Source organism: Aquarana catesbeiana, linkage group LG10 (genome assembly GCF_042186555.1).
Source record: "Aquarana catesbeiana isolate 2022-GZ linkage group LG10, ASM4218655v1, whole genome shotgun sequence".
In the NCBI taxonomy this organism is placed as follows: Eukaryota; Metazoa; Chordata; class Amphibia; order Anura; family Ranidae; genus Aquarana; species Aquarana catesbeiana.
In genome coordinates this window covers 62,202,812-62,217,366 of record NC_133333.1, presented here as the reverse complement: position 1 = coordinate 62,217,366, position 14,555 = coordinate 62,202,812, and the positions used below count along the sequence as shown (strand labels likewise).

Genomic DNA, 14,555 nt, shown 5'->3' with positions numbered 1-14,555 from the left:
TAACAGGAAGGAATTATTACCTGGCCCTGCCTCTGACCTTTGCTTTCTTGTGGAGCTATGACTGATATAAATCTTTAGCTGACTAGGCAGGTAATGTTCGCCTAGTGCTTCGCATCTACCGGGACTTGACATTCGTGACAAGACGAATCACAGACGCGAATCGCCTTAAAACGGTAACCTACAGACAGATAATAATCTAAGGAACATGAATATATAATGTATAGCGGGAGGAAATTGAAACTAAAATCGATAAAAGCTCCTGAAGCACTGACAAGAGCCGCAGCTGAAATGGCGGCAGCGTCATTCTCCCGCTCAGCTTTACCTCACAAACAGATACAGAATAGAAATTCACCAACTTATCAACAAACGAAATCTGAATTCGAATATGAATTTGGGATGACTCCAGGTATTTTACCAAATACCCCACCAGGCACAGACCTTATTGCCCAATTTGAAAGGGTCTTCCAGAAAGCGCTTAAAAATACCTCAGATAATATCACTGAGAAACTGACACGGGAGATCTGTAAAGTAGGCCGTCGCACGTCAGTATTGGAACAAAGGATGGATGAACTAGATGATATAACTACAAACTACAATGACGAATTGGAAACACTTTAGGAAGAAAATTCTAACCTCAATAACCGCCTGGAAGAATTTGAAAATAGAGCCAGAAGATCTAATCTTCGAGTCCGTGGTATACCTGAATCTATAGTCGACATTCATTACACCATTACTGCGCTCTTCCAAGAACTAATTCCATCAATCCCCATAGAGCGCTTTGAGATGGACAGGATTCACAGATCATTAGCCCCACAAAAGGCAGATGGCCCACCCAGGGACATTGTCATTAAACCTAATTACTTCCGTACCAAAGAACAATTGATGGAAGCAGCTCGCAACAGAGAATCCTTGATCTTCCAGGGGCACCATTATCAAATCTTCCAAGATTTTTCACAGCTAATTCTCATCAAGAGGAAAATGATGAAACCACATCTACAGATTCTCCAACATAATCGCATTTCATACCACTGGGGTTTCCCATTTGCCCTTCGTTTTACCTATAAAGATACCACATACACCTGTAAATCGGTGGACGACCTCATCTCCACAATCCACGATCTCCACCTACTAATACCTGAAACTACTACAGAAGGATCCAAACGTCGAGCTACATCAGGCTCCCCCACTAGCCAACAAGATATTTTAACACTTCAAGCTCAATCCAGCAACCACAAAAGAAGCCGCTTTGCCTCTCCACCGCTAACTACAGAAGATCAAATGGACAGAAGTTCCTCCTATTGGTGATATGAAGCCTTAAGATCTTAAATATTAAGACATATTATATACTAAATTTTTGAGGTGGTACCCCCCTGATACAGACTTCATCTCTGTCTTAGGGTGAATTCCCCTTTATGAGAACCTTGTCGTATTTTCAGTTTGGAAATGGTAAATTACTCCAGATAATTGGATATATATATCAATTTCCTGTCAGACCACTTAGGTTATTGACTCTTAGGCAGTGTTAATTTTAGTCTTGGGAATAAAATGGCATTTTAGTTTTAGTCCCATTTTAGTCTTCTGCAATTGTTTTAGTTTTAGTCGTATTTAGTCGACTAAATCTCCAGTACATTTTAGTCGACTAAAATGTCCTACGTTTTAGTCGACTAAAATCTCCAGTACATTTCAGTAATTGCAATTTAGTTTGTCTTTTTGTCATTGTCTTTTGACTAAAATGGTATTTTAGTTTTAGTCTCATTTTAGTCTTTTGACTAAAATGGCTTTTAGTTTTAGTCGTATTTTAGTCATCTCAATTGTTTTAGTCATATTTTAGTCGACTAAAATAGTATTCCTTTAGTCGACTAATATGTTTTAGTTGACTAAATTATCGCTGCTTTTAGAATCATTACTCACACCCACCAAGCCTCTCCACTTAAAATTTACCTCTAACTCATAGGTAAGATGCTAACCTCACCACTTCAAAACAGGTTATATTATATACTATACTCAGTTACTGTTTTACTTATTATTACTTTTTTTTTTTTTTTTTTAGAGACTTGTTTAGTTTTTTTTTTTTTTTTTATAAGTTCTATGTTAAATGGTATTTATACTGGCTGTCAAGGTCCAGTGGACAGCTCACTGCACCTCCAACTTGATCCTTACGTGCCCAGTAATCTTTACCGGACATCTTTGGACGAAATTGTATCCGCCGGCTGGTGATTATTCACTATCCCTTGGATACTAGCTCCATACAGGAGCAAAACATACTTCACTTAAACAAAATTTTCTCTCTTTCCTAAAAAACATCAGATTTTATTTTTCTCTCCCCAAATTCACACCGAACCTAACCTTACTACCTTACCCCCCCCCTTTTTTTTCATATTTGACCCACCTATTTTACACTTCTCCAGAATATAATCAAAAATGCCCACAATTAACTTCTAAACCTTCTGACTACTCTAGTATATAACCATGACTTCCTTAAATGTACTAACACTCAATGTGCAAGGACTCAACGCTCCACCAAAAAGAACGAAAGCCTTCCAATCTTTTTCTTCACTATCAGCGCATATAGTATGTTTACAAGAAACACATTTTACCACCCAATCCTCCCCTAAATGTTGTCATCGTCGATATCCTCAAATTTTTAAAGCTTCAGCATCCACTAAACAAAGGGAAGTACTGATTGCTTTTCACCACACTACACCCTTTACCCTCCATACCGAGATCAAAGATCTGGAAGGTCGATACCTATTATTTAAAGGCTTATTACTAGATACTGAAATTACCATTGTCTCTTTTTATGCCCCCAATAAAAATCCGCTTTCTTTCCTCTCTCAGCTATTTACAGTAGTGGATTCTCACAAAAGAGGCACCCTCATAATGTGTGGGGATTTGAATCAAGTATTATACCCAATTTTGGACAAATCCCCTACACCCTCAACAAGATACCGACCCACTTATCTACATCTGCTCAATCAACACTCCTTTCTTGACACATGGCGTGAGCAACATCCTAGAAGAAGACAATATACTCACTATTCCCACCCGCACAATTTTCCCGTATTGATCACCTGCTTGTTAATATCAACTCCTCACCACTTATACTTAACTCACAATTCATCCCATGTACTTGGTCTGATCACAATGCAACATTGACTACTTTCTCTTCTCTTATCCCTAAACCCAATCACCGTACCTGAAATATAAACGATAGCTTACTAGCAATTCCAACTTACAGGCAAGACATAGAAAAATCCATTCAAGAATTTATAACAAATAATACCTTAATAGATATAAATCCCCTAACACTATGGGAAGCCCTCAAACCAACAATAAGAGGAGTTTGTATTAGCCAAGCTGCTTATCACCGAAAACAAAATAAACAAATTCAAAAACAATTAGACGAAGCATTTTATAAAGCTTCAGAAAACTTTCAAACTACGCCCTCGCCAGCAAATAAATTAACTTATGACAAAGCTAAATTGGAATTGGATCTTTTTTTATCAGAGTCAGCTGAAAAAATTCTCTGTAAAACTAAACACACACTATAGATGAAAGCAAATAAACCTACCACATTCTAATGCCATGTACACACGATCGGAAATTCCGCCAGCAAAAGTGCGATGTTAGCTTCTGGTCGGAAATTCCGACCGTGTGTATGCTCCATCGGACTTTTGCTGGCGGAACTTCCGCCAGCAAAATATTGAGAGCAGGTTCTCTATTATTGTGACGTAAAAAGTTCCTATCGGAAATTCCGATCGTCTGTAGCAATTCCGATGCGCACAATTCCTACGCATGCTTGGAAACAATTCGACGCATGCTCGGAAGCATTGAACATAATTTTCTCAGCTTGACGGTCGAAAGTTCAGAGAACTTTTGTGTGACCGTGTGTATGCAAGGCAAGCTTGAGCGGAATTCCGTCGGAAAAACCATCCAGGGTTTTTCAGACGGAAATTCTGATCGTGTGTTTGCGGCATTAGCCTTGACTCTACGTAGAACTGATCATCGTCAGAAACCAATCCGACTACAAATTATAAAAAACACTTATTCTAGTAATCCACTGAAGATCATAAAGGAATTTTGCAGAAAACTTGTTGACCTTTATAAGGATACCCACAAATTTGACCAAACGGATCTTACCTCCTTATTATCCAATATCCAACTTCCCTCCCTCTCTATTGAACAAAATGAAACCCTTGAAAAACCAATCAAAAATTTTGAAGTACATTCCGCAATAAAAACCTTGAATCTTCACAAGCGACCAGGCCCTGATAGCTTTTCAGCCACTTATTATAAACGTTTCTCTACCTTATTTGCCCCTCTTCTAACAGAAGCCTTTAACTTTCTACTCTTAGGACATTCCTTTCGACCAGAAACACTATTAGCCTCCATATCCATGATTCCAAAACCGAACTCTGATGACACAACTTGGTCCAACTATAGACCTATATCTATACTCAACTTAGATATTAAATTATTAGCCAAGATACTTTTAACTGACCCAATTATAGGAACACTCATACACAAAGATCAAACAGGTTTCATTCCATCTAGACAAACGGGAGATAATATCTGTCGAGCAACCCTCCTTGCTCATATGGCACGTACTCGCCGCATCCCTGCCTGCTTCCTCTCCATAGACATACAGAAAGCATTTGATTCTTTATCTTGGCATTATCTTAATTCCATCCTTCACAGATGGGGATTTGGAACACATTTTATATAATTGATCACATTACTATATGATAACCCAAAAGCATATGCATCTTACTCATGATTTCGATCTGAACCCATAAATATTGAAAGAGGGTTGCCCTTTATCCCCACTCCTCTTTGCCCTGGCAATAGAACCCCTGGCCCAATTAATCCGCATCAATGTCAACATCAAAGGCCTCGAACTAGGCGGTCACCAACATAAGTTATGCATGTTTGCTGACGATGTCTTAATTTTCCTCACCTCACCCCTAACTTCAGCACCAAATCTATCTGACACTCTTGATAAGTTTGGTTCTATATCAGGACTGAAAATAAATCCCTATAAATCTAAAGCTTTAAATATTTCACTTTCATCTGAATTACAAGCACAACTACAAGACTCTCTCCCTTTTCATTGGTCGACAACACACATTACATACCTAGGAATCTCATTTAGATCCAGCAGATTTATACAAAGCAAATTACCCACCCATACTGACTCAATTGACTACCTTAATGAAAAACTGGTCCTCTTTACGATTAGTATGGATGGGCAGAATAACTGTTAAGATGTCAATACTACCTAAGATCTTATACCTATTCAGAACACTCCTAATTCATGTCCCAGCATACTTCCTCTGGATTCTCCAACGTAAAGTTGCTCAGTTTATATGGGGTAAACTTAAACCACGCCTACCACAATCTACTCTATACACTCCTCAAACCCAAGGTGGGCTAATTCCTAATTTTAATAAATATTACTACGCTACCCAGCTGGCTCAGCTCCCTAAGTACCATGCTACTAAAGACATTCCCCTCTGGTTCTCGATTGAATCGGTCAATTGCAATCCACTCTCCTTAGCAAATCTCCTATGGCTCACTCCTGCCCTTCGCCGCACAATTACAAATCCAATCCTCTCTCTTAAAGGAGAGGCTTAAATCTCACTTTGGACTTCAATCGCAGCATAATCCCCTCCTCTCTTTTTTACACAACCCAGCTTTTTATCCTGCTTGGACTTCCCCATCCTCATTCTCAGCCTGGTCTAAAGCGGGTCTAATACCAACACATAACTTTTTCGAATCCAATACTATAATGACTTTTCCCAAACTCTGTGAAACATATGACATACCAAGCAATGAAACCTTCAGGTATTTACAAATAAAGAACTTCCTACAGCAAAATAATCTCCCAAATACAAAAAATTTTATCAATAACACGTTTGAACAAACTTGCATTTCAGACCCAAATAGACGTGGTTTGATCTCTGATTTATATCACCAACTATTGTCACATACCACTTCAACCCCAACCCCCCCCCCCCCCTTTAACATCTGAATGTGAGTCTGATTTGAATCTCCAACCAGAAGATTTAGATTGGTCGCTAATCTGGCAAGCAACAAATTTAGCAACACTGAATATTGCTGCCCTAGAAACCAACTATAAGGTACTTACAAGGTGGTATCTAGTTCCAGCGAGAATATCTAAATTTCTACCACAATATCCTGCTCACTGCTTTAGAGGATGCGATGACACAGGGACGCATCTGCACATATGGTGGACCTGTCCTATAGCTATTGTCTTTTGGAAAAGTGTTTTTAATCTGCTCTCCACCATGTTCAATATCACCTTATTACCTGCTCCAACTGTTACTCTCTTAAATAACAAACCACAAAACGTCAATTCAAGCTTTTATTGTATGTTACAACGGCAGCAAAACAATCAATAGCTATAGCATGGAAAACATCCACACGGTCAAACATAGTTACACAGGCAATGATCCATGCTAAGACCGAAGCTATCTTTTTGGACAGAATCCAAAAATTCGAATTACTATGCCTCCCATGGATAAATTATCACCTACCACAAGTATTTGACCAAACACTTGTGCTATCTTGAAAATTGAACATTATTTATTTCCCGATTCAAATTTACTGCTATCTGATTAAATACCCAATCCCCTCTGGAGATATTTCCCACCATTTATCCCCCCCTTTACTTCACCCCTACTATATCGATTTTTATGTTTTCAAACTTTATACCCCAAAACATTTCTGTTTGTTCTACCAAATTATAATACTATCTTAACAAAGGTCTCCCATCTGTAGACTCAGTTTATAAAATATTAAAATTCTAGATAAATTCTACAGGATATGCCAAGCCATATAGCCGGATCTTGGCCCCTGTTAAGAGACATATTTTACCTCAATTGTCTTATGATTAAAATGCTATTAAAATTGACCTTCTCACCTAACCCTTTCTTTTATGTAAAAGACACAAATGGAAATGTATTCATTTGAAATATTTATTCTTAGCTTTACTTTAGTTCTATAGATTGTAGAGAAAACGTGATGTTTATCATATCTTAATATATTTTATAACTTTGTCTAAAAAAAAAATCTTTAGCAGTCTAGATATTTCTGGGTGTGATGGATGCCTGGGTCCATGCTGCATAGTGTGGTTCAACCTGCCAATGAGTGCAGAATGATGTACTAGCTGGAAAGTAGAACTACAGTGTGCAATATGGATCAGACGTCTGTCATACGCCAAAGTGTGGTGGGTGCTGCGGGTGAAGCACAGGGAACATCAGCAATGTGATCAATTCTGTTTCATAATTCCATGAGCAGACAATTAATATAGGAGGCTGCAGTAGTGTACAGTGAAGTCACAATTCTGGTTGGGTAATGTGGTAGGCGTGTGTAATTCACAAGATTGAGCATATTTATAGATATTTTCTTGGGTAAACTAGCTTATAAATATGTACTTTAACAATGTTCAGTTGTTTGGCTAAAGTTTTGCTTTAATGTGTGTGTCTGTTCTAGGCTAATGATGGCATCAAAGTACAGAAAGAAGATTGCATCTATGTAGGAGGTAATGCTTTATTTTTTTAGCTTTTGGATGGAGTAGGGAAAAATTTGAAACCCATCAAGTTTGTATTGCTGTCTGTGTCTCCACTGGGGAGATTCAGCCTCTCCAGATGTCCTGGTGACCATTTTTACCAGGACTGAGTGAGGCGGAAATCAAAAAATTTGAGTTGTCACTGCAACAGGATATCTTGCAATAGGAAAGTCTGTTTTGTGCTGTTTAATAAAGGATCACCCCTTTCTTACTGTTGCTTCCCCAGTACAAGAAGTGAAAGGAAATCTCTGAAAAGTAGCACATGCAGCAAAAAATAAACTGACAGCTTTCATCCCTTCCCTTCTCTATAAAAAAAAAAAAGTACTTAAAAAAACTTTGGCTATGCAAACATTTCAATTAAAATATAATTGTCATGTGGGGTTTGTGATAAATGATCTTCTGTTGTCCACACAGATGCTGCTGGGAGACCTGCAAATTGGGCTCCAGACCGAAAGAAGAAGGATTTCTCATGCAGTGACCGCTTGGTAGGTTGGTAGGAATTTACAGAGTAGAGTAATCTATTACGGTGGCGGTTTCCTATGGATATTACTTTAAAGACTCACATTTTATTGTCAGACTGCCATTTAATACGCCTTTTTGCGCCTCAGCCTGTATATTTCAGACCGCTTGCATATAGAAAGCATAGAGATTCTGAAGCGCCAGCGGCGATCACAGACCCTCCTCATAATCAGTTCTGCATTGCAGACCCGAATTCCGTGCCGCCCGTGCATGCGTGGATTAAGGTTCATTTAAAAAAACCAAGGAGTAGAGCTGGTACTGGAAGGGCATGACTTAAGGCAGGCGGCGCCATGTGCAGTAATCAGCTTCCACATGGCACACGGCACACAGCTGAGGACGCCAATCAGGTTTACACCTGCAGTGTGTTATAAAACAGACGCTCTCATTGTCAGAAAATCTCTTAAGAGCAACTGAAGAGAAGAAGTCTGTCACACAGGAGCGCTGGGGCACGTAAGGGATGTATACAGGCATTTCCAGTACAGGAAATACATTGTTACTCAGCATCAAGCTGATCTTTATGGTGAAATTTTTTTGCTAGACTATTGCTCAGCAAGTAGTACATTTTTACTAGAGTGCCTCTGCTATTGTGCTTAGCACTATGGCTTCCAGAGTTACCACAAAGGTACCAAAAATTCCACCCCCAGGCGCCTCCACACTGTCATCCTCTCCGGAGATACCAGTTATGGCAAGCCAGGGTGAGTCATTGGAACCAATTGGTGGTGCAACTGCTTCTCACACTTCTACCCCTGTATATGTGACTGAAGATGCATTTTCCTCTGCATCCTCCATCCAAACAGTTAGGAAGTGTGCTAGATCCCCCTCCCACCTCAAACCCTTTACCAAGGGAACAGTGGGCACAGGATAAGGTATTACCCTCAGGCGATCACAGGGAAAAACAAGCCGATTATTCCTCTGTGGAAGAAACAACAGTTGATGAACCTTTTTTCAGCCTCGCAATCTGAGAGATTGCTGGTACAAACTCTTACGGAGATGGTTCATTCCACTTTCCTGCTTCCCCTAACAGAGTCAGCTGAAAGTTCAGTTACTTCCTTGGGTTCTTTAAAACCCTTACAGCCTTTTCATGCATTTCCGGTCCATGCATTACTAGAAAAGCTTATTTATGCTGAATGGGATCACCCGGTTAAGCATTTTCTCCCTCCAAAGAGATTCTGTTCTCTATCCCATGGAGGAGAAATTCACCAAAGAATGGAAAATACCAGCAGTTGACGCTGCAATTTCCACTGTGAACAAAAGTTTAACTTGTCCAGTAGACAATGCACAAATGCTTAAAAATCCAACAGATAAAAAGTTGTAATTCCTGTTAAAATCCTCTTTTTCCTTGGCAGGTGAGGTTACTCAGCTTGCAGTTGCAGCAATAGGCATCTGTCAGTCTCTAAGGGACCAGTTTAGACAGGCCCTTAAAGAGGTCCCTGCACACAGGCCCACGATTTGGTCGAACTACCAAGAGCGCTATGTTTTGTCATAGACGCCATGAAAGACTCTATTCACCAGGCCTTGCGCTTGTGCTGGTACACATGCGTAGGACCCTGTGGTAAAAAGAAAAAATAAAATTTTTTTGGTCAGCCAAAGTACCTTGCAAAAGGCTTCTGACTAGCTTCCCTTTTCATAGGGATCGACAATTTGAGGAGGATTTGGTTAAACACATCCAAATGATTTCTAGTGGGAAAGGTACTCTTTTGCCCAAAAGAAAGTATAAACTTCCTTCATTTAAACGGACTCCTTTCACTGTGCCAGGGGCATCCGCCTCTAGGCAGTGATGACGGCTTCCACCGTCAGTCTCTAGAGGAAAGCCTCAGGGTCAGGCCCAGGGGCACAGAAAATTCAGCCCCTGTATACATGACTGAAAATGCGTTTTCCTCCGCCCTACGGGGCCTAGAAGGAAAATTAGCTACTTTAATCGCATCCGCTATCCAAAAGGCTAGGAAGCGTGTTAGATCCCCCTTACCCACCTTAGACCCCTTATCAAGGGAACAGTGGGTATAGGATGAGGGGTTACCCACAGGTGATCAGGAAGAAAGGTATACCGATTACTCCTCTGCGGAGGAAACAACGGTAGATGATCCTTTTTCTGCCTCGCAATCTGAGAGATTACTGGTACAATCTCTTACAGAGATGGTTCGTGCCTCTTTCAAGCTACCTCTAGCAGAGTCAGCTGATATTTCTGTTTCTTCTTTAGGTTTCTTAAAACCTTCACAGCCTTTTCAGGCGTTTCCTGTACATGCACAGAAGAGCAAGCTTTGGGGTTTTATTCAACAGACCAATTGTAGATTTAAAGAATCTAAATCAGTTCCTGAAGATCTGCTCCTTTCAGTGGAGTCGATCAGGTCAGTAGTTTCTATCCTACAAGGAGGAGAACTTCTGATGTCTATCGACATCAGGGATGCATATCTGCATGTCCCTACATTTTCCGCTCACCAAAGGTCTTTGCAGTTCGAAGTAGAACAACAGCATTTCAGTTTGTAACCTTGCCCTTCGGGCCAGCTACAGCACCCGATTGTTCCCAAAAGTGCTGCCCCCCCCTCTAGCCAGGTTAAGGGCACAGGGCATAACGGTCTTGGCGCACCTAGATGATCCATTGCTAATAGCTTAATCGATTGCTCATTTGGAGCAAAGTGTACACATCGCAACCAATTACCTGAAAAATCTGGGTTGGATTCTCAACCTAGAGAAGTCTTCCTTAAATACCGCTAAATAAGCTAGAGTATTTGGTTCTGATCATAGATACAGCCCAGAAAAAGGTGTTCTTGCCTCAGGCAAAAATCAACTCCATACGAGAGCTGGTGCGGATGGTCAGGTCGAAAGGAAATCCCTCAATTCGCCTTTGCATGAGGTTGTTAGGAAAGATGGTGGCTTCATTCAAATCAGTCCCCTATGCCCAGTTCCATTCGAGGCTGTTGCAAAACAGTATCCTGTCTGCTTGGAACAAAACAATCCAAGTTGTGGACTTGCCATTGCAGCTGTCCAAGGGTGTCCCAAAGCCTCAGTTGGTGGTTACTAACCCAGAATCTGCTGAAAGGAAAATCCTTCAGACCAATTATCTGGAAAGTAGTAATGACAGATGCCAGCCTTTCAGGCTGGGGAGCAGTATTAGAGAAGATGACTGTCCAGGGACAGTGATCAAAAACCGAAAAAGCCTTGCCCATCAACATCCTAGAGATTCGGGCAGTGTGTCTGGCTCTGAAGGCCTGGACTTCCAGGTTAAGGGATTGTCCTGTCAGGATCCAATCCGACAATGCCACAGCAGAGAGAGGTGAACAATATTCTAACTTGGGCAGAAAGGAATGGTCTGTGCTTATCAACAGTCTTCATTCCGGAAGTAGAGAATTGGCAGGCGGACTACTTAAGTCGTCAGCAGTTATTCCCGGGGGAATGGTCTCTTCACCCCAACATTTTTCGGGCTGTCCAGATTCAACATGAAGTCAACTTTGTGTCCAGGACAAGGGATCCGCTCGCATGCGGAACAGATGCATTGGTGACCCTGTGAGATCAGTTCTCACTGATCTATGCATTCCCCCCTATTCAGTTGCTACCATGACTGCTTTGCAGAATCAAGCTGGAAAGAAATCCGGTAATTCTGGTCAGCATGGCCCAGAAAGTCATGGTATGCAGAAATCGTAAAAATGGCAGTGGAGGATCCATGGTCCCTTCCACTAAGGTAAGACCTGCTCTCACAGGGGCCGATATTCCATCCTACTTTATGAACGCTAAATTTAATGGCCTGGCTATTGAAACCCACATTCTGAAGAAACGTGGGCTTTCCGGGTCAGTTATCTCTACTTTGATTAATGCAAAGAAGCCAGCTTCCAGAGCTATATATTATAGAGTCTGGAGGGCTTATGTTTCCTGGTGTGAATCCAAGGGTTGGCACCCTCGGAGATATATCATAGGCAGAATTCTTGCCTTTCTACAATTAGGAGTAGAGATGAAATTGGCCTTGAGTACTATTAAGGGCCAAATCTCAGCCTTATCGATCTTATTTCAAAGTCCGCTTGCTATGCATTCTTTAGTCCGGGGTTTTATGCAAGGGGTGATGTGGATTAATCCGCCAGTTAAATCACCTTTGAGCCCTTGGGACTTGAACTTGGTTTTGTCAGTGTTACAAAAACAGCCATTTGAACCGATACAGCACATTCCCTTAGTCCTTCTGACAAGGAAGCTAGTGTTCTTGGTTGCTATATCCTTAGCAAGGAGGGTTTCGGAATTGGCTGCTCTTTCATGTAAAGAGTCATATTTGATTATTCATGAGGACAGAGTGGTGTTATGTCCTCGTCCAGACTTTTTACCAAAAGTGGTTTCAGGTTTTCACCTGAATCAAGATATTGTCCTGCCATTGTTTTTTCCAAAACCATGTTCCAGGGAAGAGAAGTCACTACATTGTCTTGATGTGGTGAGAGCAGTGAAAATCTATTTAAAGACAACTGCTCAGATTCGTAAGACTGATGTCTTATTTATTCTGCCAGGGGATCCTAAGAAAGGACAGGCAGCGTTGAAATCCACTGTCGCTAAGTGGATTCGGCAAGTTATAATTCAAACTTATAATTTAAGGGGTAAGATTCCCCCTTTTCGAGTTAAGGCGCACTCTATCAGGGTGGTTAGTGCTTCTTGGGCAGTGCGTCACCAGGCCTCCATGGCTCAGATCTGTAAGGCTGCAAATTGGTTTTCAGTGCATACATTCACAAAATGTTATCAGGTGGATGTAAGGAGGTATGAGGCTATCACCTTCGGGCGCAGTGTGCTGCAGGCAGCAGTATAAGTCCTCAAGTCTGGGGGTACCCTGCGGGTTGTGTCTCCCTCCCCTCAAGTAGCTTTGCTATGGGATGTCCCATTAAGTAATTACTTAAGACTCTGTGTCTCATGATGTACGATAAAGAAAATAGGATTTTTATTACAGCTTACCTGTAAAATCCTTTTCTTGAAGTACATCATGGGACACAGAGGTCCCACCCCTCTTTTTTGGGGTATATGTATACGTATATTGCTTTGCTACAAAAACAGTTACTCCTGGTAGGAGGAGGGGGTTATATGGGGAGGCAACTTCCTGTTTAGGGTGTGCCAGTGTCCATCACCTGAAGGTGGCCCATAACCAGGCCCGGACTGGCCATCGGGCAGACCGGGCATTTGCCTGGTGGGCCGTGGCCTGTTGATGATCAGGCCGCACAGCGGGAGGTAAGCGGCACCCGCGGCCTGGACAGGGCTAACACAGGCCGCGGTCGCCACTCTCCCACCGCTATGCGGCCGTGCCTGTGTCATCTCCGGGCTCTGGCGCAACTACAATAGAGGCTGAGCTGTGTGTCTCTCTCACACACAGCTCAGCCAACGCCTGACAGTTCCACTGCTCCTCCTCTTCCCACCCCTCTACTGTGTCTGCCCCACCCACACCCCCTGCGTCTGCCCCGCCCACACATCCCCAGGGAGATGTGAAGGATGGAAGATTTAAAAGCTGCAGACAGCCTGCTCCTGAGCCTCATCCTGGGGTGAGTAAGCTCATCCTCTCTCCTGCCTTCCAGTGTGTATATAAAACGAATTTAAGGGGTGTTCTGTGGACTCTGATACAAGAGTGGGGCTTTGGTGAGCAGAGACCCCCTTAAATCAGCGTTCCTCTTTACATTAGAGTCCACAGTGCTCCCCCTTACAGTAAGTGGGGGCTTTGTGCGGACTCTGATGTCAGGGGGGTCTGTGCGGACTCTGATGTATGGGGACTCTGTGCGGACTCTGATGTATAGGGGCTCTGTGCGGACTCTGATGTATGGGGGCTCTGTGCGGACTCTGATGTATGGGGGCTCTGTGCGGACTCTGATGTATGGGGGCTCTGTGCGGACTCTGATGTATGGGGGCTCTGTGCGGACTCTGATGTATGGGGGCTCTGTGCGGACTCTGATGTATGGGGGCTCTGTGCGGACTCTGATGTATGGGGGCTCTGTGCGGACTCTGATGTATGGGGGCTCTGTGCGGACTCTGATGTATGGGGGCTCTGTGCGGACTCTGATGTATGGGAGCTCTGTGCGGACTCTGATGTATGGAGGCTCTGTGCGGACTCTGATGTATGGAGGCTCTGTGCGGACTCTGATGTATGGGGGCTCTGTGCGGACTCTGATGTATGGGGGCTCTGTGCGGACTCTGATGTATGGGGGCTCTGTGCGGACTCTGATGTATGGGGGCTCTGTGCGGACACTGATGTATGGGGGCTCTGTGCGGACTCTGATGTATGGGGGCTCTGTGCGGACTCTGATGTATGGGGGCTCTGTGCGGACTCTGATGTATGGGGGCTCTGTGCGGACTCTGATGTATGGGGGCTCTGTGCGGACTCTGATGTATGGGGGCTCTGTGCGGACTCTGATGTATGGGGGCTCTGTGCGGACTCTGATGTAAGGAAGCAGGGGCGGGAGGAGCTGGAGATCTGCATAGTGAGTAGAGAGTAAAAGGG

The 14,555-nt window shown here is 42.6% G+C and overlaps 1 protein-coding gene across 6 annotated transcripts in view; it reads left to right on the top strand.

The window, feature by feature from the left end:
• PNKP (polynucleotide kinase 3'-phosphatase) overlaps nt 1–14,555 on the top strand; it is a 409,941-nt gene that overhangs the window by 269,958 nt on the left and 125,428 nt on the right. For all 6 annotated transcript variants that reach the window (XM_073602264.1, XM_073602267.1, XM_073602263.1 and 3 more), the window contains 2 exons: nt 7,516–7,564; nt 8,006–8,076. In XM_073602264.1, the coding sequence (XP_073458365.1) occupies nt 7,516–7,564; nt 8,006–8,076 (120 nt within the window). The remainder of the gene's footprint in view (nt 1–7,515; nt 7,565–8,005; nt 8,077–14,555) is intronic.